This window comes from Xiphophorus maculatus, chromosome 14, assembly GCF_002775205.1.
Source record: "Xiphophorus maculatus strain JP 163 A chromosome 14, X_maculatus-5.0-male, whole genome shotgun sequence".
NCBI lineage: Eukaryota > Metazoa > Chordata > Actinopteri > Cyprinodontiformes > Poeciliidae > Xiphophorus > Xiphophorus maculatus.
This window is the reverse complement of record NC_036456.1, coordinates 12100995-12123722: the sequence shown is the minus strand read 5'-3', so window position 1 is coordinate 12123722 and position 22728 is coordinate 12100995. Positions and strand designations below refer to the sequence as shown.

Sequence of the window (22728 nt, the reverse complement as noted above, 5' to 3'; positions counted from 1 at the left end):
CTGAAAACATCACAACTAACTTCTTTCGATGCAGAATAGCTACAGTCAGCTCCGGGTGACAGATCTTTCGGTCATGATCATAGGTGAGAGTTAGAAAAGACAGAAATTTCTCTGCCATGTAAAAAAAAAAAAGAATTGATTTGGAAACAGAACTAAAATGAGAATGACTTCGCAGCTAAACTAATTTATTAATTTACCCAGGCTTGATGCAGCAGAACGTTGAATTCCACGCCCTTGGTCCCAGTAAACCTGTTCACCTATTAAGAGCTGGACAAGGACACTGTGGTCTACAAAATTCCCTTAATTTTGATCCAATTTAGACCCACGTAATAGTTTTTCCAATGTGCCAGGATGCTGTAGCAGCTACAGTTCTGGTGCAGTTAACATGCTTCAGCAAACAACTAAACAATAAAAATATGCACTTTGTTTAATTCTCTAACCTTCTCTCTCAGTATAGGGGGCGACAAAAAAAAAAAAAAAAGTGTTAATTGCAACGTGACCTGCGTGTCCCTGACTTGACTCATCTCTTTACTAACTCCGAGCCTGATAGCGGCAGCCTGAGGTTGCCCAGACTGCTGCTGAACAAAGTCTGGCCAAACGCAGATAAAGAAGCCTCTGAGAGAAACAACGGCACATAGCAGACACAAACCCTCTGAGAAAACAGTAGAGGGGAACAGACAGCAATAGAGTGCAGTGGCGTCTGCGGGGCCCCTCAGAGAGACCCATGAGTGGCCTGAAGGTCGGCTGATAGAAGGTGATTGATGGTCGCTATCTGCCCACCAAGCTTTTCCGTGGAGAGGGTTGCAGTATCGGAGTGCAGTCCATCATCCAGCATTCTGACCTCTTCATACAGCTTACAAAACTGACTACTTGCCCCATGTGCTCTTCTGTAATGGCAAGGATAATTGTAGAAAGAAACTTTCTGCTAGATGTTTAAAACATCAACATTTATGTGGCAGTCTTTTCATTTGGCCCTCTACCCTTTTATATCTTTGTTTTGTCTCAAGGCGTCTTTAAGTGTCTGAGGGTGATTCAATCTTTGTGAAGTCTCAAAGCGCATCTGTCCATCCGCCGATGTCTCTCTGTGTGTGTATGTCTGGCCCTGTGGCGACAACTTCTGGCCTTCGCAATCCTCAGGAGGGAGTGGTGTCATTTTTCACGGTGACAGGAAGCGGCCTACGCGCTGTAGCTCCAGGTCTCCAGACTAATAGTGTCTGGTTTGAGTCTCTCTCTCTCTTCTTCTTCCTCGCTTTCCACCGACCACAGTTCCTGCAGGAACAAAAGACGGAGAAGACAGTCTTGGCAGCGATGCTGTTCGTTTGAGACAGTCCGAGGAGGATCAGACTCCCATTAGCACAAAGAAGAGGGCCGAGGTGGAGAGATAGGCACACTGAGGCATAAAGGGAAAAAAAAAAGAAGAAAAAATTAATTGGTTTGTGCCTGGATGGATCAAGGGCTAAGACATTTACTCAGATCAATGAGTTGGTTAAATGAAAGAGCCCTATAACATCTAAGTGATTTGAAATTCAAGCAGAACAATCCGGTTAAGCTGTTCACTTTCAAGCTCCACATTTTAGGCCTTCACACCGTGTTTTATTTTTTCCCTTTTTGTTTTTTTTAAGTTCCAACTCTTCGACAAAGCCACCTTTGTGTTGTTTCTGTCTCCTTTTTAGCTCCACTTCAAAGAACCTTGACGCCCATCGCTCCCTACGGAGAAATATTCCTGTACAACAAGCCCGGCTCGGCTCCGGTAAGACGACGCACACTCCCACTCGTGAACGAGTGACGAGCAGCTCAGCAAAGAGGAACCAGCGTTTCTCAGATCTTCAGCAGCATCTCTGCTGTTTCAGCCACACTCTCGCCGAACTTCCCTTCGCAGTGTTAATGACGTGACCCGTGAACACATTGCAGAGTGGAAAATGTGCTTGTTTCAGTGTGCCCCCTGAGGTTAATTGAAATGTCACCCTGCTACTAAAGTTAACATAGTTTAGGGCACCGACTTGATAAGGGTGTCCTGCTGAAAGATGGACGCGTTCTTTTCGTCAGATGCTAATCTCTGCTGCTCTCTGTAGGAAAAAGGGGCCAAAGACGGGTTGCAGAAGGCCTTTAAGGCCAGGATGAAACAGAAGAAAAAGAGGTGTGTATGCAGATGTGATGCTGCTTTCACAAGCTGCAAGCTGTGAACAGAAGCTGCCTTCCCTGCTTCTCGCACGAGAATGCTGTTAAAATGCCCTGAATTCACACCGCGTGAGATTTTCACATTGTTCTGCACTTCACAGTCACGAAGTTCACCATGTTTCATTTAGATCTGATGTATTGCTGATATATTTAAGCAATATATAATTGTAATGTCAATAAAAATGGTCTATGAAATCTGCATCTGAAAAGTGTAGCATGAATCAGAATCCAGTGCAGAAATTGCCTGCCACCTAATGAGCAAACGGAGAGTCAACATTCGGGTTCCTTTATCTCAGTATAAAAACCTACCAAAACATGGCCGTTCTTCAGCGGGTACACGTGAACGGGCGAGTGAAAACAAATGCATGCCAGGCATTTTTAAGATTTTTTTGTTATAAAACATATTTTCCTTCTGTTTTCCAATTGTTTGCTAGTTTCCTAATAAAGTACATAGAAGTTTGTCATTTTAATGTGAAAAAGTACCAGCTGTTTCAGTGCATCTGTGAGGAACTGTGTGTGTGAGCAGTTAAAACATTAATTTCACCATTTTTTTAAATATGAATAAGAAAAATAATCAGGCGTAAGTGGGGTATACATTACTTCCTGCCTCTCATTAATGCTTAGCAAATGATTATTTCTACATTTTAGGGAATTCAATGATTAACCTTGCAGAAATTTAGATGTGAGGATCAATGTTGCATTCACTGTGCTCGTTAGCTAATTATGTATCTCTGCAGCGAGGCTAAGAGGTAATTATCTTTTATTTTTGTTGAGCTATAAACTTTCTGAATCTTCAGGTAAGAAATTAATTTTGTTTTGAAAAGCAGCCAGTCACTAAATGTTTACACTTGAGTATTACTTTTTTTTTTTTGTCCATGAGACCAACATCACCAGTTCTAATGTATTTCAAGTGTCGTGATTAGACACTTCAAATCTCCTACGCTTTGAGCGATTACATAGAGCGCTACATATAGAGTCAGGTTACATCAGTTTTTGAATTCACCATGTCCTATGTGCTCTTGCAGAAAACAATCCAAAGAAAAAGAGAGTCCTCCAGCTGTCCCAGACGTAGACGGATACTCGACCGTGAACATGTATGCCAGCATGCTACCTCGGGCCAGCCTGGACACAGCTTTTTCCTTGACCCCTGACACTGCCCCGGTTGGTTTGGCGACCCCTGGCCCCGAAGACGAGTCCATGATCATGGTGGAGTGCGACCTCTACACGGAGCCTTCAAACTGTCGAGGGATTGTCACAGAAAGCACAGGGCCCGACATCTCGCCATACGCTTGCTTCTACGGAGCTCCCAAACAAGCGGTCAAAGTGGGCTGGCTGGACAAGTTGTCACCTCAGGGGTGAGTTAGCCTGCTAGCTTCTGCCCGTTGCCCTGCAGCTTCACTCACTCCCTCTTGTTCAAAGTGAAACAGGGAAGGATTCGGCCATTTTGCAACAGGCTTTTAAATAAGGATAAACCAACTGACAAATTTGACAATTTGTGAAAATTGACAAATTTGATCTTTACTTGAATGCTTTTATTTCTTTTTTTTTCTTTTTACTTCAAGCCACAACAGTTCTTTAGATTGAAAGCTTTTATCACTTGTGAAGAGACATGTGAGGCCTTTAAAAATACATTAAGTTGACACGCGTAGGTGTAGAAAGTTACTGAAAGGCAATGCTTTTTCTTTTTTTTTTTTGCTGCCCCTCACTTTACAAGTTCCCCTTTATATACAGTACTAAATACTATTGGAACATATTGTACATTTTATTCTGCGAGACATATGTGCAAAGATAAAAGTCAATATTATCAAAGTTTACAGATGCAATAAACCTACACAGAAGCTGAGAATTTTTTTATACTTTTCAAATACTGTAAATTTCAAATACGAATTGGCCAAAAAGTCCCAACTGATGCATTCATAGATTTAATGGAGGAAGTTGGTTCATGTTTCTATGTAACCAACCGTCTCTTAGCTTATGTGAGCAGCTCTTTCTAACATGACGGACAAAAAACACAACGGCAATGAAGGATATGAAGCTGGAACTCACTAGAACCTACTCCAGGATCAATTTGTATTCACGAATGATGTTTTGTCCTGAGTTTTAAAGCACTTCTTATCCGTTTTGAATGTATTGCCTCCCTCCATTTTTCATGTGTTTGACACTGTCCCTGTGACAAATTACAGCCTTTAATCTTAAGAATGTGCTATGAGCTCCTGCTGTTTATTCATGCCTGTTTATTTGTTGCACACTAACAGGGCAGAATGCAAAAATGTTTTTTTTTTGTTTGTTTGTTTTCTCCTTACTCTTTGCAAATATTAATGTGGTGAATAGGACTTCTGTACCCATGCATCGGTGGTGGCTCCAGAGGGGCACTTCATCCACCCCTTAAAACAAAACAAAAATCAACACAAATTTAAAAGGTTTTTTTTTTCTAGGTGACTAAATAGTTCAACAAATCTGACTGTGATTAATTCTGACTTAAATGAAAACAGTAATCCTTAATAAACAGTCTATTATGCAAACACCTATAACTTGGCAACAACAAAGAAAACAATAGATAACGGTGATAAGCCTATGACCTCAACTCACATACTATAAACAAGTGCACAGTAGAACTTGACTGCTTAGTGACTACATAGACATTAAGACTAATTCTGGAGAAATATCCACCATGTCTATCTGAGGCTTAACAGAGAAGTTTCATGAAAAGGATAACTAATATGTAGAGCCTCACAAGGTTGGCAACCAGCTGCAAAAAAAATAAAGGCAGAGCTGTACCGTTTACAACACTCAGAACTTTGTAGATATTAGACAGCATTACAAAGTCATATTTTTAGACTTCAATAAGTTGATATCTTATGACATTTCCAGTTCACCAAGAGCTGTGAATACAGTTTCTCTTGTGTGTCTTGTTTTCAAATACGACCAGCAGTATAGCAACAGTGGCAGTTAAACCACTGACATGACCCAAAATCTCCAGGGGCCTCATGCATACGAGTGTGCACAGTTTTCACACTAAAACTTGGCGTACGGAAAAATTTAGAAAAGTGCGGCGCACAAAAAAATTCGGATGCATAAAGCCATGCGCACGCATGTGGCCGCTGACCTTTCCTTTATAAATCCCAATTTGCGGGAAATAGAGCGCAGCTGCTGGTCCGCCCATAAATACATATGTAAATTAGTATAAATACCCGGAAGTCTGCCACCACGTGAAGCAATAACCATGGCAACGTCCTTGTTTGTAGCAGTATAAATATTTAAAATAATAATAACTATATATTTTATTTAAAAGGTGCTTTCAGGACACATAAGATCACCTCACAAAATAAAAATAATACATTTTAAAGAGAGAAAAATATCCAAATAAAAAATAAATAAATAAAGAGATTGTGCAAATGCCTGTTTGAACAGTAACGCGTTCAGCCAGGATTTAAAGACAGACAGCGAGTCAGAGAGTCCTTTGAGTGGGGAAAGTGGGCGTTTGTTCTAAATAGCAGAATCATGTGCATAAGTTGTACATTTACAGAATAGAGATGCTTTCTGTCCATAAAGGCGCATTCACAAAGTGAGCGGCTCCACTGATGGATGACCGCAGCTCTACCGGTACCGCACGGCTCCTTCTTTACGTTTTGCTCAGAGCTCCAGGATGATCAGTCTGGGCAGTCTAAACGCTAATAAACCAGCATCAACATTTCCCAGCTGACCAATATGATCAATCGTTTCCTCTGAATCCTTCCATTGGCGATGTTCTCCATCAGAACCAAAGCGCTCCACATTTACGCGGCTCACCTCCGCGCAGCTACTTGAATACGTGTGATTATACACACCTTGATCACCTTAAAAATAATCAGACCTGTCTGGAGATAATCTGCTGATCCAACCCTGTTTTCTTTTTCAGTCAGAATGAAATCACCCCATAGATGCATTTCATGCGCTTCCGCACAGATCAATGCGTTACGTCTTTATAAGACAAAAACTCAGGAAAAGTACTATTTACATTCGGGAGTGGTTTTCATATCCTTTCATTTTAAATTTCTTTATTTTGTCTGCGTGTTAGGTTATTGTCTGAGGAAAAATGTGGTTCAGTTTCATTGTTTACATTTAAACAATAAAATATTAAAATCATTAAAAAAACACCTGATTTGTTGCTTCTTGGTCTGAATAACACTGAATGTACTCAGCTTTTAGTGTATTTAGATGAGTTTTGATGCTTTGTAGTTTGATATTGTCCATAGAAAAAGTCTGCGTGGCTGCCGCACATTTTCACACCAGCGAAAAAGTGTGCGTATATTTACGCAAGCCTTGACGCAAAGTACATTTTTATACATACCGACTTGTGTGTAAAATATGGCGCAGCACATTTTTTGTGCTCACGCACGCTTTATGCATGAGGCCCCAGGACCCTAGATCAAGACTTTTTTTTTTCTTTTAATGCCTTCCCCCTCAACCACATCAACAGTCACATTGTTCTGTTGTGAAGAGATCTGACACTAAGTAGAAAAAAAATCCCCAGTCTCTTGCCATTAAGTTTTTTTGTTTTTTTTTATGCTGAAGACCAAGTTTGTTTCTAAATAGATGGTTTACAATTATCTTGTTGTTCTATGCTGTAATTGAAAAGCCAGAGAATGCCGAAATATTGTATTTATTAGGCACACTGTTGGTGACTGTCCTCACTTGCCTCTGATTTTTGCAGTTGTAGCTCAAGCATAGCAGCTTGACAGTTTATTTCTCCTGATGCCTCTGTAAGTCTCAGATGAAAGATTGAGTGTTCGTCCTCCTCTGGGTCTCTTATACTCCATGTGTCTTGATCCTTTAAATATGCTGAACTGACAAATGGCTCCACGGACAGACGTGAGAAGCTGCTCTATCAAATTTGCATGAGTCTAATATTAGACAAAGGAAGGAAGGTGGGAGTAAACCTTGTGGTTTTGAGATGCAGGCCTTCTTTTGCTTTTACTCGGTTTGGTTTTCTTGGCAAAACTAGATTTCATTTTCAGTCTTCTAGCACTGCATACATCAGTGTTACTGTGAAGCCAAGCTATCAATCATTTATTTGCCTCTTATAGTCTCCTTCAGCACTTGATTTGCATGGCTTTGGCACACTGCCCTTGGGCTGTTGAATATTCAGACTCAATGCAGCCATTTATTTTGATTAAGATAATTGACAGCTGTTGATACGACTTTTGACACTAATGGATCAGTGGCACTCATGATAAAATATGAGTACCTGTGCAGAGTAGATTAGTAGCGTACTGTCTTCACACCAATGGGGTTAGCTTTCACTTTTCATGATTCTCTCAAATTGGGTTTAGATTCTCTCCCCCCCACCTAAACTTTGCATCTCTCTTTGCAGAAATTGTGTTTTCCAAAGAAGATGGGTGAGATTTGATGGCGAGAGTCTGGGCTACTACAACAATGACAAGGTAGGTGGGGAGTTAGTGGGACGTACACTGCTCACCATTTTAGCAGCTGCTAAAATGTCGTCTCTCAAACTTTTCTGCTGCTATTTCTACCTTAGGTCATTTGGTGAAAGCCTGTTTCCTTACTTGGCTAACTCTGTACCAAGTTCTTAAGTGCTCCCCTATTGTCATCATCATTAGCTTGGCAGAGTGAGAAAAGGGGCAAGGACAGAGTAAGATGCGTGACGGACCAACACTCTGTGCCTGCCCAACCGTACTGTAGAGTACACCGGTGTTGGCACCTGACCAGCTCTGAAGTGTGAAAGAATGACAGAACGGGAGGCTCTCATCTCTTATTGCCTTCATCAGCATTTTTCCCCTCTCCTTCTGCCCCTTTGTGACAGTAGAGTTTGAAGTTTGGCTCATGTCGAGTGGAAGGTAGTGATGAGTCAGATTGGCGTGAGAGGAGAGGAAGCTGTAGGTGTTGCAGACCATAAGTGAAATTTAGATTCAAATATAAAATGGAGGGTGTTGTAGTTACATGCCTGAAATGTATCAGAATAGTAATGACAGGCTATTTGTAATAATATGTAGAGTTCTTTGCAAAAGCACTCACAACTGCTCGAACTTTTCACATATCATCATTTTGCAATCACAAACGTCAATGTATTTCTGACGCTCCATGGTGAATGTATGAGCAAGTCGGCAGAGCGACAACGGAGAAAAAAAGATAGAAACCACAAATTTCTGAGAAAATAGTGATAATCCACACGCTTTTGTTTTGGTTTATGCCAATGAGTTGCATTAACATCTCCGACACATCACTCAACCCACTCCTACGGGCATTAGAAAAAAAAGATACTTCATGCTGACAACATTCACCTTACAGATGCCAGTGGTAAGAAAACAACCCAGGACTACTTACATGATCGGAGGAATTCCTGCATGTCTGCAAGATTTTTATTATTTTTTTTTTAGTTTCTCAGGGTGAGACGGAGATCATTTATTGTTTTTATAACACTATTGTAATACATAGCATACCACTGGCATTAAGATCTAGGCCTGCTTGGCCTGAGGCTGCGCGTGAGCAGTGGTGAGCTCTGCGCTGACTAACTGCATCTAGTAGATATAGCACCTGAAATAAAATAACTATTTACCCTGGCCTTTCATTGGGCTGAAAAAAACATTGTCTAATGTTATATTTATTGTTGCACTTATTTGAGGATTTGTTCACAGATGCTGTCCATCTAACCTCAACGATAGAGAGGTTTATTTTTTTGAAAAATGCCAGCCTAACATCCTATTGTCTCCAGCTCAATGTCACATATTTCTAAGGGAATGGAGAAGAAACAAGATCTGGTGACATAATTTCTCCAGCAACACAGACCGCCAACTTTCAGCTTTTGGCCTAATCAGAGTCTCTAGATACGGAAAGTGGGTTGGAGACCCCAAAAGGTAGTTCTAAGTATTAACTTGGCTGCTTATAAATGATGGCCTCATTTTCAGATTTCTGTTTGTAAAAACTGTTGAAAGCCATGAAGCATTGTCTTTCCCTTTCTCAGTTATGCACTAATTTTTGTTGATGCATCACATGAAATCTCAAAACACTTTGAGACTGGTGGTTGTGAGGTGAAAAAGAAAACGCCCAGAGGCTATAAATACTTGTGCAAGGTGACATAAAAGATGGTACAATTTTTTTTAGTGTCCTTTCAAAGACAAAATCTTTTGAGTTTCTGAGTGGCTGTCGGGTCTCTCAAAATCCGCTTTACATCGTCATCATTTTCAATAATGACCATTTGTTCTTGCTGCAAAACACATCAAACCCTTTTGTTTGCCTCTGTGGTTGGATGTGTGTGGGTGTGGAGTTGTGAACTCATACCCCTTTCTCCTAGGGCCAGCTTGTTTTCACTACAGCAGCAGTGCACAACATCACGATCAATGGTGTGGGACCTGTCTAATGCCTGCTCGTTAATCACCTACTAATTATAGCTCTCTCGCTGCCTCTGTCCTCCTGCCTTTCCCTTGTTTTCTCTTTCCATTACATTTGTTGCTTTATTTATCAGGACATGCTTGGTCGACAGCGGGGCGGCATTGGCGGAGGAGGCCAACGAGTCAGCACTTTGACTCGGCATAGTTGCTGCAGTGTTGAGAGAGATGAAAGTCTCTCTTTATGTGGTTGCGTGTAAGGGAAAACAGGGTTTGTTGTTCAGACTTGGTTAGAGTACAATCTCTCTGTTATCCTTGATTTGTGTGGCTAGCTGGAGCTCTGCACCACCTGCCTCCACTTTCAACCACCTCCAGCAGTTTGAGTGTGGTGGTAGGAAAACGATTGCAGGGAAATCTCCCAGAACTGCTTTGCTATGTGTCAGAAACAGAGAAATTGGAATTTGTTGTTCATTCCCCCACAGTGCCAGCTATAGAAATTGCTAGTCTGCTCATGGTCTCATATTGATGTCTTGTTGACTCTGGGCTATAGAACACAGAATTAAGCCATTTATTGATATTACAAAAAACAAACAAACAAGAGAGCACTGTCTGAGGGCCATGTTCCTCCTTGTCCTTTTTAATAAGTTTTCTAACGTCACTCTCTTAATATCATCAAATTAAGGCGTTTATTGTGGAGTTCAAATCAAGACACTTCCAGTATTTAACAAAATTAAAATTAAAAAATATCAAGCTATCTGAGTGTATATTTTTCCTTTCTTTGCACCACATATGTTATGCTAGCTTTAGCGACATTAACACTGGTCTTTGTGGGTAGGCTTTTCAGCCTCGGCAAATCTCTTATTTCTCAAAACTGGTGCCTAGGAATATAGATTGCCATTTATTTGAACAAATCTTAACTTTTCCAAATGTAAAGACAATGTTGCTAGCACAACAAAAATGTTTTCTGCCCACCAATTTTCATGTCTTTAAAAGGAGCTGATGAGTTTTTCCAGATTGTAGCTAGAATGTCTTTCCTTAGGATGCTTGGACATACATGGAAGGAACAAGTGGACTTAGTTAGCCAACATGATTGCATTGATTGTGCAACAATAAAAAACAAACAGTACAGCCTTATTTACATTATACAGATCCAGCTTGCAGTGCTAGAGCTTTAGGAATAGAATCATAGCATGATACAAAGGAATATTAGGTGTTTGAGATTTTACTATAGAAATTTGTTCATGTTCCAACAAAAACATGAGGAATACATGTACTTTAATCAACTCATGCTTTTTGCGAATCCCCCAGTTTTGGGGTTTGACATTTAACCACTTACTGAAATGTATCTCCATTTTTGTAACACTTTGAATTTGCTTTTTGATTTGCTAACAGTTACTTACTTTAGGTGCTGCATGCACAGAACATCTCAATTCAATTCTAAACCATTTTTGTTGCAGCCCTTCAGCTAGGAACTTGATAAGGCCTTTGAAAAACCAGAACATATTTGGGCGTGAACTTCCCTGTTCACGCCCTAGATGTGGCAGAGCCCTTATGCCTTATTTCTGCATTTTCGTCTTTGTGTAGCAGTAACTATAAGCAACCACTTTGATCATGGTTTGTCTGTCTCTTTAATCTGCTTTAAAATTTTAACTGGGTGAACTAAAGTAAAAGGTTAGGACAGCTACTTTGCCTTGCAGATTGGGTTGTAAAAAAAATACAAACGTTTAGCATAAATGATCTCAGAAGCCAATTCTAATAATCTAAACCACTAGATATTGTAGCTATTTGACTGTTGCTTTCTGTCAGGTTTTACAGGTGGAGCAATTTGGTAAAAGTAGTGGAAAATGCGCTGAGGTGTTTTAGGCTATGCTGAATGTGCAATCTCAGAGAACATGATCTTTTTATTACCAAGAATAAAAAGGGCGACATGAACAAAAATACCCCTGGCTCATGCTAGCATAATCAACAGATTGGTTGTTTTACTGTCCATAACAACAAAACAAAACAACAACAAAAAAACCTATTCTCTGATTATTTCTGTTTTTTTTTTTTTTTTCCCCCCCCAACTTACAACACCCAAAAAGCTCTTCTGTAGTTGAAAATCCACCGGGATCTGTCAACCCGAGGCAAAACTAATCATACTTAATCCCAGTCCCAGCTTGAAGGTCTCTGTCCGTCGTGATGTCATCACAGGGGTAGCAGTGGTGGCGTGGGAGAGTAGTGAGATCTTCGGTCTCACTTCTCCCTCTCTGCAGCATTGCCTCCAATCCGTCTCATCAATCACGCCTTACGCTCGATTTCGTCAACTCAGGGATTGGCTTTAGAGAATGCTTTGGGCTTGAGATGTAGTCTTCGGGGTCCTGGTGTACTGTCGTGTGTATGCATGCGTAGGGGGGGCGTGTGTGTGTGTGTGGAGGGAAAGCTGGGCTTTAGGGCTGTGGAATAAGAAAGTGAAATGGAGATGGGGATAGAGATGAGGGTGGCCAGAAGGCCAAAGGGGAGATGAGGCTTTAGGATCAGGCTCTTAATGTCAGTCTGTCTGGCTGTGTGTCTGCAGCTGAATAGTTTCTTACAAAGCTAAGAAAGCTTATCTGCTTACAGTACTACCTCTAGTATCTTGCCTGGATTTGTCCTTTGGCTTTCGCTAGCACTGTCATCTTAATCAAAACTTCTTTTTTTTTTTTTGAACAAAAGAAGATTTTCATGTTCAACAAAGAAGAAAATGTTATAAATAAAACTACTTGGCGATATGTGAAAGACATTAAACCATGAGTATTGACTATTTGACATTTTCTTTGTTTAACATAAAAATATGTTTTTGTGATTTGGGTTGTTTGTCAACGGGATCATATTATTTCCACAAATCATATCCATAAAGAATGTTTTCGGATATACCCTGTGTATATTGAGACAAACTGCAACCATTCTTCATTGAAGAGACTCAAACCCATCCCAATTCTTCACAAGAACACCCACATTAAACCAAGGTGACATTACCTCTGCTTTACCCTTAAATAATTGAAAACTGGTCTAAAGTATTAAAGCGGAGCACTGTAGAAAATGTTGAATAACGGACTAGCCAGCCAAACCTGTGATACGCTAGCTTCATTCATACCAGATGCACAAACCAAAGGCCTCAACTTGTTTTTATTGGAGCACGACTTAAACACTCAAATACGGAATCTACTCAAAGTAAAGACTAACCAGTCTGTATAGCACTGTATAGCAGGTACACTGTGTTTTTTTTTTTTTTTGGTTTTCAGCCTGTAGGATGGTTGTGCATGAAAATCTTTGAAAATCAGCAGTTTCTGCTCAGACAAGTCTATGTGGCGCCAACAGAAAAGCCATGTTCAAGGTCACTTCACTCTCTTGTCTTTCCTATTCCGATGCTGTTTGAAATTCAGAAGGTCGTCTTAATGCACTACTGTGATTCCGTACTCACCATGTGGCATTGCCATCTTAAATTCAATACGAACTTTTGAAAGAATCCTTACAAAAAAAAAAGGGATTTGGAGTGGTAACCTTAAAACTGAATTTATTAGTTTAGTGATGGACCAGATCATACTTGCTGTGAAAGAGGTCACTGTTTGAACAGACACACTGTCCATCTCTGAAGGGTTTCCCTCCCCACATCCTAACAGTTGTTATTACTGGTCAGCTCCAGATTTTAGTTACATGATCCACAAAATAACTGTTTTGATTCATTCTCACTTCTCTGGCTGGTTTTGTTTCATCTCAGCTCCCTGTGCACGTCCCCTCTGAGCTCCACATGTCAGACAAAGTTAGTGGATAGATGATGCCTCTGGAGAATATAGAGCCAGGTATTTATTTCTCACTTCATTCCATGGAAAATGACGGCGGCAATAAAGTAAAATATGGATATTAATGGACAAGAGCATAATCCTGGTGGCGAATGAAAGCAAATGAATACTCCTTGCCAGCATTGGAGAAGATGTTTTGTTTTTTTTGTAAACAAAAAAACAGCAATTTCTTGCTTCTCCAAATAGCAAGAAATAAAAATTATATTCCTGGTAAAACACTTGAGTTTGCACGTCAGATTATAGCTCGTGAATCTTGCAAACTAAACAATAAAAGGAATTTAAGATTTAAAGATACTATCCATTGGCTTATCTTTTTATCTCTAACAAATGTACACTGAAACTAAAAGCCCTGCTGGGCAATGAGTTATGGATTACACAAAAACATGTTCTGCTTTTGCGTTTTAACGTTCATGACATCACGAGAGGCAAAATAATCTAGCTGATCAGCTGTTAATAAGTCTGTAAACATAATAACAGACAAGTTTGTTTTGACAGATTTTGTAATGGGTTTGAAAGTCTTTCAGTTGCAAGGGGTTCAGCCTTAGATGTTAGAGCCAGAGTTTTACTCAAATGACCCCCAAGCAGTGAAACAAACCATGATAATGACAGTCATTATGTTCAGGTCATTAACTGGTGTGATTCTGTTCATATTTCTCAACTTTTACGGTTGGTTTGCGTGCATACTCACCACTCATGAAATGAGAAAATGCTACAGTTTCCTTTTTATCACCATGTGTAGTTGTAGGAATTGTCAGTGTAAGCAGTCTTGATTTGTAGCCTACCTCAACCGCTTCTCTCTTGTTGGCTGGAAGCGGTGGTGGTTTATGCTCTTTTTTTAGTCTGTGTGGCTAGTGATCATTTTTGAATGCAATGTACAAATTTGTTTGCAGTGATCTCCTGCACAATGAAAATCATTCACACGTTTTTCTTTTTCCATTTTCACACTGCAGACTTATTCTAAAATATATTTTAGTGTTGGTGTTTTCAAAGATCTGAGAAGTTTGTTTCTCCTGGTTTGACCAATTCAGATGTTTTTGGTTTAAAAAGAAAATGGTGGCGTACCCCAGCAATGGCTGATCTTCTGGATGGTTCTCTTATCTCCAGATAATAGAGACCACACAGCTTTTCCAGATGGCCAGTTGTTAACTTTCTCCAGATTTAACACTTTCCACTAGGAGGTTCACACACAATTTCCAGGACTTTGTTGTTTTGGTTTTCTGGTCTGTTAGGTCAACATATACAGAAGGATGTTCCACTCCCAACTATGTCCACTGAATAAGTTGATTGACACCATGTATTTTATTTTATTGTTATTTTTCATTTTGAGATGTAATGTGTGGATTAAAGAAAAGTGTTTTAACAAAATCAGTTTTGTAACAAGACTAAACTGAAGAGGTTTGAATATTTTCTGGTTGCATTGTGGAGAACAGATGTTTTCTTGCAATGCAAGTAAGCAGATTTTAAATAATTTGATTAAGACATGCAAATAAAGGAAATGTACAAAAGAAGCTTAGATGAATTGCCCCCCTACTGAATGTGAAGTTATTCAAAGAATAGAAGAGTGGAAACTTGATATTGGGAAAGTATATTTTTATCTTGAAGTAATGTTGCAGCAAATTAGGAAAGCAAGTATAAAAACCTATAACTTCTGTAATTTTTTATTATTTTTACCCAAGTCCTATCTTTGACATCTAAATTATGCAGTACACATTAAAGCAATTCTTTCCAATTGCTTCCATGCAACATGGAACTTGTTGTTTTGTCACAGCATGAAAACACCCAAATTCCTGACCCAAAATTTCCCCCTGTGGGCGCATTTCCCAAAGGAGAAACACAAACATAGAGGAAAAATAACAAACATGTAAATTCAAGAATAACATAATGTAAGAGCATTGAGAATCTGTCTAGATGTAAGAATCTGTTGGAATTTTTAATGACTTTCTAAAACCTTATAGAAACCCTGTGGAATCAATACAAGGTTGCAGCTGAAAGCACAAAAGCTTCAAGCCTAAATGTTTAAAATTTCTCTAAGAGTCATTTTCTCCCCTAGAAAAAAAAAAAAATTGCAATTTTCTGCTTCAGCCAGCTGGTGTCCTCGTACCTCCACTGCAAACCTGGATCTTTGGAGACGCAACAGCTTAAACTCCATTTTGGTAGAGGCATCCTCCAACCATTTTTTTTCTTCAGTGTTTTTATTTAATTATTTATTTATTTAGCCTTCCTCTCTGTTTTCTCCTCATGGTGCCCCTATTATTGTAGGCTTTAGCTCCATTGCTTTGCTTTAATTGTTTCCTGAAGTTTACTAGTTTGCTTTTGAAGAGACACGGTTACCCTTGCAGCAGAGGCACTTTTATTCATTAAAAAAACGAATAATAAAAAAAAAAAGAAACTGACAGAACCCTGTGATGGGACAGATTTAGACACATGTGAGTGTAAAACACAATTTGCGGTTTTGAGCTGGAATATAGACGCAGTAAGAAGGGAGGAAGTTGGAAATAGGTGAGTCACGTGTGCCTGTGAGGAGACAGGAAGGCCTCTTTGCATTTCCCCCTCTTGAGATCAGATTGTAAGCAGAATTTAAGAGTATGTAGCTGCAATTTCCGATCGGAAATCTTCTCCTTTTCTTCCTTTTCTTCTGCTGCCGCAGTGTTTACAGGCCGCACAATAACCAATTAAGCAAACTCTCTCTGTTGTGACCCCAAAACCAGAATTAAAACAATTAATTACTGTTAACCCATACTGGGGGTGTACAGTAATTATCAGCATAACAACCGCAGAGATAATTCATGCGCACACACCCCTACACACCCCGGCACACACAAATGTAGACACATACTTCATTTTCTCCTCTTCTTCACCTTTCTTTGACTTCTTTCTAAATTTAGAGGGAAAAAGAGGCAGATACCACAGTGAAACTCCCAGGGAGAGAGACGCGCAAGGCTACGGGTCGGTAATTAGGTTGAGCCACTGCTTGCCATTGTTAACATCCTGCTTTAATATGAGGAAGACCCCTACCTGACCCCCTTAGGCATCTTCATTTTTACATTATGTCTCCCTTTCCCACAAGTATAATTTTTTTTTCTTCCTCCTGCGCCACTTTTAGAGCCCTGTATCACTCGGTTTGTAGCGTTTCCTGTGCTCTTTCCATTTCCTTTCTTTTACTTCTCTCCTTGGCCTTTTCACACGAACCTAATTTCTATTTTTTTTTTCTATTTCGAGCTCTTTCCATCCGTATGTATTCCCCCACTGCCCCCACTCTCCCTGAGTTACTGTGCTAGTTGGTATATTTTAGGCCGTACTCTTTTTTTTTTTTTTTTTCTTTCTTTCTTCCTTTGCAAACGTCAAGGTCACTAGCTTAATTAAGAATGGCAAGAGGGAGTCAGGAGTTCACCTCCTCTTTCTTCCCTCATTCATCCTTCCCATCACTTGCTTTTGCACTCTGCCTTTGCAGGACGTGACCCCGAGATAGGACAGTAGAGCAAACAAGCAGCATCATGCATGCCAATCAACAAAAGTCTTTTTTATTTTTTTTTGTCGGCTGAGAATCAAAATTCAGGTCAATACTACTAAAGATCAACAGAGGAAATGAATGAGTCATGTCTCTCTCGCTCTCTTTTTTTTCTTACTTTGCAATGATAATGACATTATCAACATGAATAATGCAATGTCTGCCATGACCTTTTTTTTCCTTAAATGCGAACCAAGGGATTTTTCCATCATTACAGAAGCGTAATGTACTGTTCCGGAGTTCGCGCTGTCGCAAGAACATCACAATTTGAGATCTTTTTGAATTTTTCCACCTACTTTAAAGAAAATTCAGTGCTGCGCTTGTCACAGAAGGTTTTGAATTCCGATGTTGACAGCCGTACCATTCTGTCTCTGCCTCTAGTAGCAGTCATAACATAAAGGTTTAATACTTTTCCTTTTCTTTTCCGTTTCACACCCACATTGACCCAGAACTTTAATTGCCATTATCTTGGGAGATTGTAAAGAGGGTCAGAAAGCCCCTTGTGCAACATCCTTCCTTAATTTAATGCTACTTTGGGGAAAAACATGAGGGTAATAAAAACATTGCACACAATCAAACTCTACTTTACCTGTACCCGTACCGCACAGTGGTCCAAATCCCAGAACAGTGCGCGTCCCCATTTTCTTTTGTCTTTAACATCTGTGAAGTTTGTTTTTAGCCTCTATATTTGTTTTAACATGTCCCTTTGCATCTAAAGTAACATTATTTGTTTTATTTTTATTTTTTGAGGTCTCGCATTTTGCTAATTTTGAGTCGTTTCCTGCCATTCTAATACTGATTTGATTTTGCTCTTTCACCCTGCTTCTGCTTGTCCAAGGGCTTGTGCCATTTATCGAAGTTGATGATTGAATAAAAAAAAAAAAACAGCAGCAGCCATTTGTGGGAATGAACTAGACACAACATTTGATGAGATATTGATGAAAGCAATGTGCTAATAGGGGGAGTACTTGTGGGCTTACAGATGCAGATAATGACGGTAGGATGAATTTTGGCTCTAATTAGGGATGCACTAATCACAATTTGCAAAAATCTCCATCTTGTTTGTAAAACACTGACCCGCTGATACAGATTTTTGCTAACTTTCCATCAAGGGTGCTTGTAGAACATATAACAAATATATGTCAGAATACCCGTGTGAGAGGAGACATTACAAAATAGGAGTTCACTAATAATACCAAGACAAAACTTTAACAGATTTGACATCTTTATGTCTTTGTGTAGCATTTTGTGGTGTATTCCCTTTGTACTCTCTTCCAAATTCCCAGTTGCAAGAAACAAATCAACCACAAAAACAAGAACGCTACTAGGAAAGCGGGAGCTCACCAAGCACCATTGAGATTTCTATCCAAATGTGGCTTCACATACATAGAAAGTTGAAAATTGCTGGTATAAACTACCAATACTTAATGTTTTGCATCTCATTAAACGAGTGACACACATATGACTATAAATTGTGTTTCACTTGATAAAATTGACAGAAAAATATGATCTTGTATTGCTAAGTAGACAGTGAACTATAGAATGGAGATTTTTACCTTTTAACTCCGACGTAATCAAAAGACCAGGACAGACGTTAAATTTTGAAACGATAGAAAAAAAACTCGGCTGTGATTTAAGCCTTCTTGTAATCTTTAATGAAGACTTGCGCTCTCTCGCCTTTTTTTTGCAGCCTAATTGAACCTCAGACATTCCTCAACATTTGGTTGAAATTAATCTTTATTAAACAGCTTTTTATAACACTCTGTCTTTTCTGACTTCATTTTAAACACCGCTCTAAATATGAAAATTTTATGTATTTGGTGGACACGGGTATTTGGGGCAGCTGGGGATTACAGCTACCCACAACTTGTGACTAATAGTTTAATAGTTCAAACAACAAATATTTTTCAATATGCATTAATACTTGGTTCTAGCTGCTTCAGCACTACTGCAAAAGCTAATATCTACAGTCTTTCTTATCAGATTGGAGTTGAAATCAATGAATGTTAAGGAAAATGAAGGGTGCCCCTTGATTGGCTGTGTGTCAAGTAGCATTTAGATGTTTAAGCTGCCCAAGCTGCTTTTTTTTCTGAAAATTTTAGATGTGCTCTATAAAAGGATCTGTGACCAGGCAGATTTTCTGCAACTGATTAGGGTTTATTTTTTTGTAGAAAAATCCATGAATAGTTATACCACAAACAGGCAGGGGATCGCTTTACTTCCCACAGTAACAACTTCTGCACTAGAGTGCTGGTGGTGGTTTTAAGTTGTGCACAAATCAGAGAAAGATTATTTTTTTAGAGTTTCTGGCTGAGCAATCACTGGTTGGTGCTGGTCCAACTGAAAATCAACCACTTCCTGTCCCCAATAGAGAGATCAACTACTGCCGATCAAACTTGACTTTCTCACTCTGACTGTATAGCAGATTTTTTTTTTTATTCCAGCAGCATCTGTAGCATTTTGACCCACTCTGCTTGTCCGAGAGCTTAGTGCCGTTTATTGAAGTTGACGCCTGAAAAAAGAACAGAGGCAGCCATTTGTGCAAACAAATTTGACGCTGCATTTGATGGGATATGGTTCCGCTTTGATGGGGATGTCTGTCACTGCTGTTTCAAACCGAACTCAATCCCAGCTGACGGTAATACAAGTCCGATTTACACATCTATTGATGCAAACAATGCACTGGGGGGAAAAAGTCATTGTGTGTTTACAGATGCAGATAATAGGAATAAACAGGAATTCAATAGCAATATTTGCATGAATGTAGCTCAGTTTGTATGTGTGTTTGGAGCACTTATTATGTGTTTTTCTGTTTAGGAGATGTATTCCAAAGGTCTCATCCTGGTTAGTGCCATCAGACAGGTGAAAGGACTGGGCGAAAATAAGTTTGAGGTCATCACGGGCCTCCGGACTTTCACATTCCGGGCTGAGAAAGAAGGTACATCAAGTCCCTGTTTTTTTCTGTCTTTCTTTTCCTGCATTTTTCAGTCATCTCTCAGCTCCCCAACATGTTCTTGCTGCTCGTCAGTCTGGATCTGTCACTCTGACCGTCTGATTCGCTGTCTACCTTTGTTTTTTCTCACTCTCTCTTTTTTACAGTCTCCTCACTCTCTCCCAGAGTCGCCTCTCTTTCTAAATGCCTCTGTGGTAATCTTCTGTCTTTCACCTATTTTCTCTGTCTTTCTATAAATGCACTACTTTCCCTCTCTCGCTCTCTTCAGCTTATTTTTCTCCCGCAGCTAATTTCAGCAGAGATTTTCCATGACTCTGAATCTTTTCGCAAAGTATCACTTTGCGAAGAAAGAAGAGGTGTTTGTTTGGACAAGATTTTCCGCCTTTCAAAGTCCATATGAAAAGATCAATAACAATTTATTTTTTGTGTGTCTGCGTTAAGCAAAGCTAAGGAGACTGGTAAGATCAAGAGAAAGGGGTGACAATGACAATCATGGCTTTTTTTATTTATTTTTTTTAAACTTCAATCCAGAAATACAGTTGTTGGAAGAAAATTCACATTTCATGTTCAAATAGCTCCGTTGAGGTGCGCTGGACCAGGGATGCATCTAAAAGTTGCAGGGTGGTAGATCTCCACGACTGGACTTTGGGACCCCTACTTTAATATAATAATGGCATTTGCATCCCAGGCCTTAGCACAGTTAGCTAAGAAAATTGTTTTTGTGTTTACAGACAATCTACATCTTTCCCCTAAGTGTAAGACTTCTAAATCCTTCCTGTTCCATGATAGAAATTGAACACTCAAAAATATAGATTAGAGCAAAATTCTATAATGACTTGACTTCTAAAATTCCTCATTGACACCTATGATTAACGCTATTAGATTAGCACAACTTGGTTTGGCTATATGTGATGCATTAAGTGATGATAAAAAGTAAAATAAAATCTGATTTTTGAACTTCCCGCTGACCAGTCACTAGTCAGGGATGATTAAGATGAAAATTACTCACTTACGACCATAAAGCTGAAGAAGACAGAAGACAATTTTAATGTTGTGTGTTTTTTGTTTCCTTTATTTAACCTGTAGGTCATAGTGCTACTTTATGTTCAGAATATGTGACAAAACCGAGGGAAATAATTGACTTTTTAATGATCAAATTTTTGTTGAATCAGTCAAAACTGGAGTCTGATTTAGTTTCTTGTCTCTTAGGTGGAGAGTTTGTATCGAGGCCTGAATAAAACAAAGGGAAGAGCTACTTTCTGGTCCTTGCCTTCTCCCATCAGCCCCCTGCCTGTTTGATGGCAGTCAGTTAAGCAGCTCAGGTCAAACAGCTTGTTCGCTAATCGTCCGTCTGTGTCTCGGGTCAGATATCGTGCGCCCTTTGATTCCCCTGAACGAGTAAGATTGGTGAAATTGAGGTTTGCATAATAATGGCTCTGAGAAGCTTCGACTCATTGTGTGGCACATTGTGAGAAGAGAATGAACGAAAACAAAAGCGCACACATTAATTACATTAAAAACTTTCTTGTTTATTCATTACGGCACATTGGTTTTTGCACCTTTGTGCTCTCATTCAGTTCTACCACAGGCAAAAAGTCCAACATTTACTCCTCAAACAGCAGGCATCTTTTTGTACATGCTGACTGTTCATGTAGCACCAAAACATAATGATAAATCCACAGTAAACAGTTCTTTATATGCTAAAGAGATCCTTTTTCATTTGAATAAAGTCTGGAGTTAAAAAGGTTACCAATTATTTGCTTCAGATTCAGTCACAATGTTGATATGTTGAATGAAATGAGTGCCCTCAATGTCAATGGAGGAAGTCACTGTTCAATGTCTTTAGGAAGGACCTTTCCTTTTTTACAGCTAGCTGGACATTGTGGAAACTCAACCACAACCTACACTACATGTCACTGCAGCTCTTTTCAATGTAAATGGCTTATTTACGATTAAATAACCCATTATTGTTAAAGTTGTCGTGCCTTGAACTACACTTGTTTGATGAAATAGACTTTGAGCATAATGTGGACATGAAAGGATTGCTGCTGCCACACAATTCTTGCCTAGGAAACCATGTTTTTATTTAGGAAGCTAAAACAAAATAAAATTTCTTATACATATATATCCTATAGGCAGGGGAGCTTGAGTGTTTTGCCCAGGAGAGTATTTGTTTCCAGGACTTTGCTCCTCTGGAAGGGAATTTGATTTCTACCTTTAACTTTCTACACACAGTTCTGCTATTTCTGACTAAAGCGCTATAATATTTCTCAACCATTCTAGTTCAAGTTACTTTTTTTTTTCACATGTCCTTTGGTAGCATTTCAGGAATACTATATAGAGAAGCTAGTTGACTACATGTGGCAGGGAAGTTTTGCTCTAGAGAAATGATATCTCAAGATGGAATCCTAATTGTGTGATTGCTTTATTAAATCAAAACTGTATTCAGTATTATTGTAGGCATGCCATATTGTCTTAATAGTAACCTTTCAGCCCTTTGGATTGCTTATATTTTAGTGCATGTGCTTGTGTTGAATGTTTGTGAGTGAGTTTGTCACCTTGAGATGCACAGTTACAGTGGTGAGAATGGTAGAAAACCTGCAACCCATAGCACCCAAGAACAGTAAAGCACAGGTGGACTCTGCTCTTTAAGACTGCAGTAGCCCCAGGCAGACAGACGCAACACAGCAGTGCAGCCATATGCCTCTCAGAGGTAGATGGACAATGAAGCACAGGAGCAGCAGCCACAGGTCAAAGAGAGGTATAGGCTGTAAAGTGGTGCTCAGAGCCCCCTCAATCCAGCCTCACAGTCATCTGCCACTGTGCAGGCCAAGTCTGTGACTCTGTGGCTTAGGGCCTGTTCCAATCCCCTGCAGTAAGACCAAGCAAAACGTAGGTCTGACATCCACCCAGAGCACCGGACAAGCACAAGCCCACAGCTTT

At 39.6% G+C, this 22728-nt stretch overlaps 1 protein-coding gene across 3 annotated transcripts in view; it reads left to right on the top strand.

Moving 5' to 3' along the window:
• arap2 (ArfGAP with RhoGAP domain, ankyrin repeat and PH domain 2) overlaps positions 1-22728 on the top strand; it is a 131195-nt gene that overhangs the window by 11149 nt on the left and 97318 nt on the right. For all 3 annotated transcript variants that reach the window (XM_023346498.1, XM_005804764.3, XM_023346497.1), the window contains exons 4-8: positions 1674-1750; positions 2073-2137; positions 3204-3533; positions 7532-7601; positions 19650-19770. In XM_023346498.1, coding sequence (XP_023202266.1) covers positions 1674-1750; positions 2073-2137; positions 3204-3533; positions 7532-7601; positions 19650-19770 — 663 coding nt within the window. The remainder of the gene's footprint in view (positions 1-1673; positions 1751-2072; positions 2138-3203; positions 3534-7531; positions 7602-19649; positions 19771-22728) is intronic.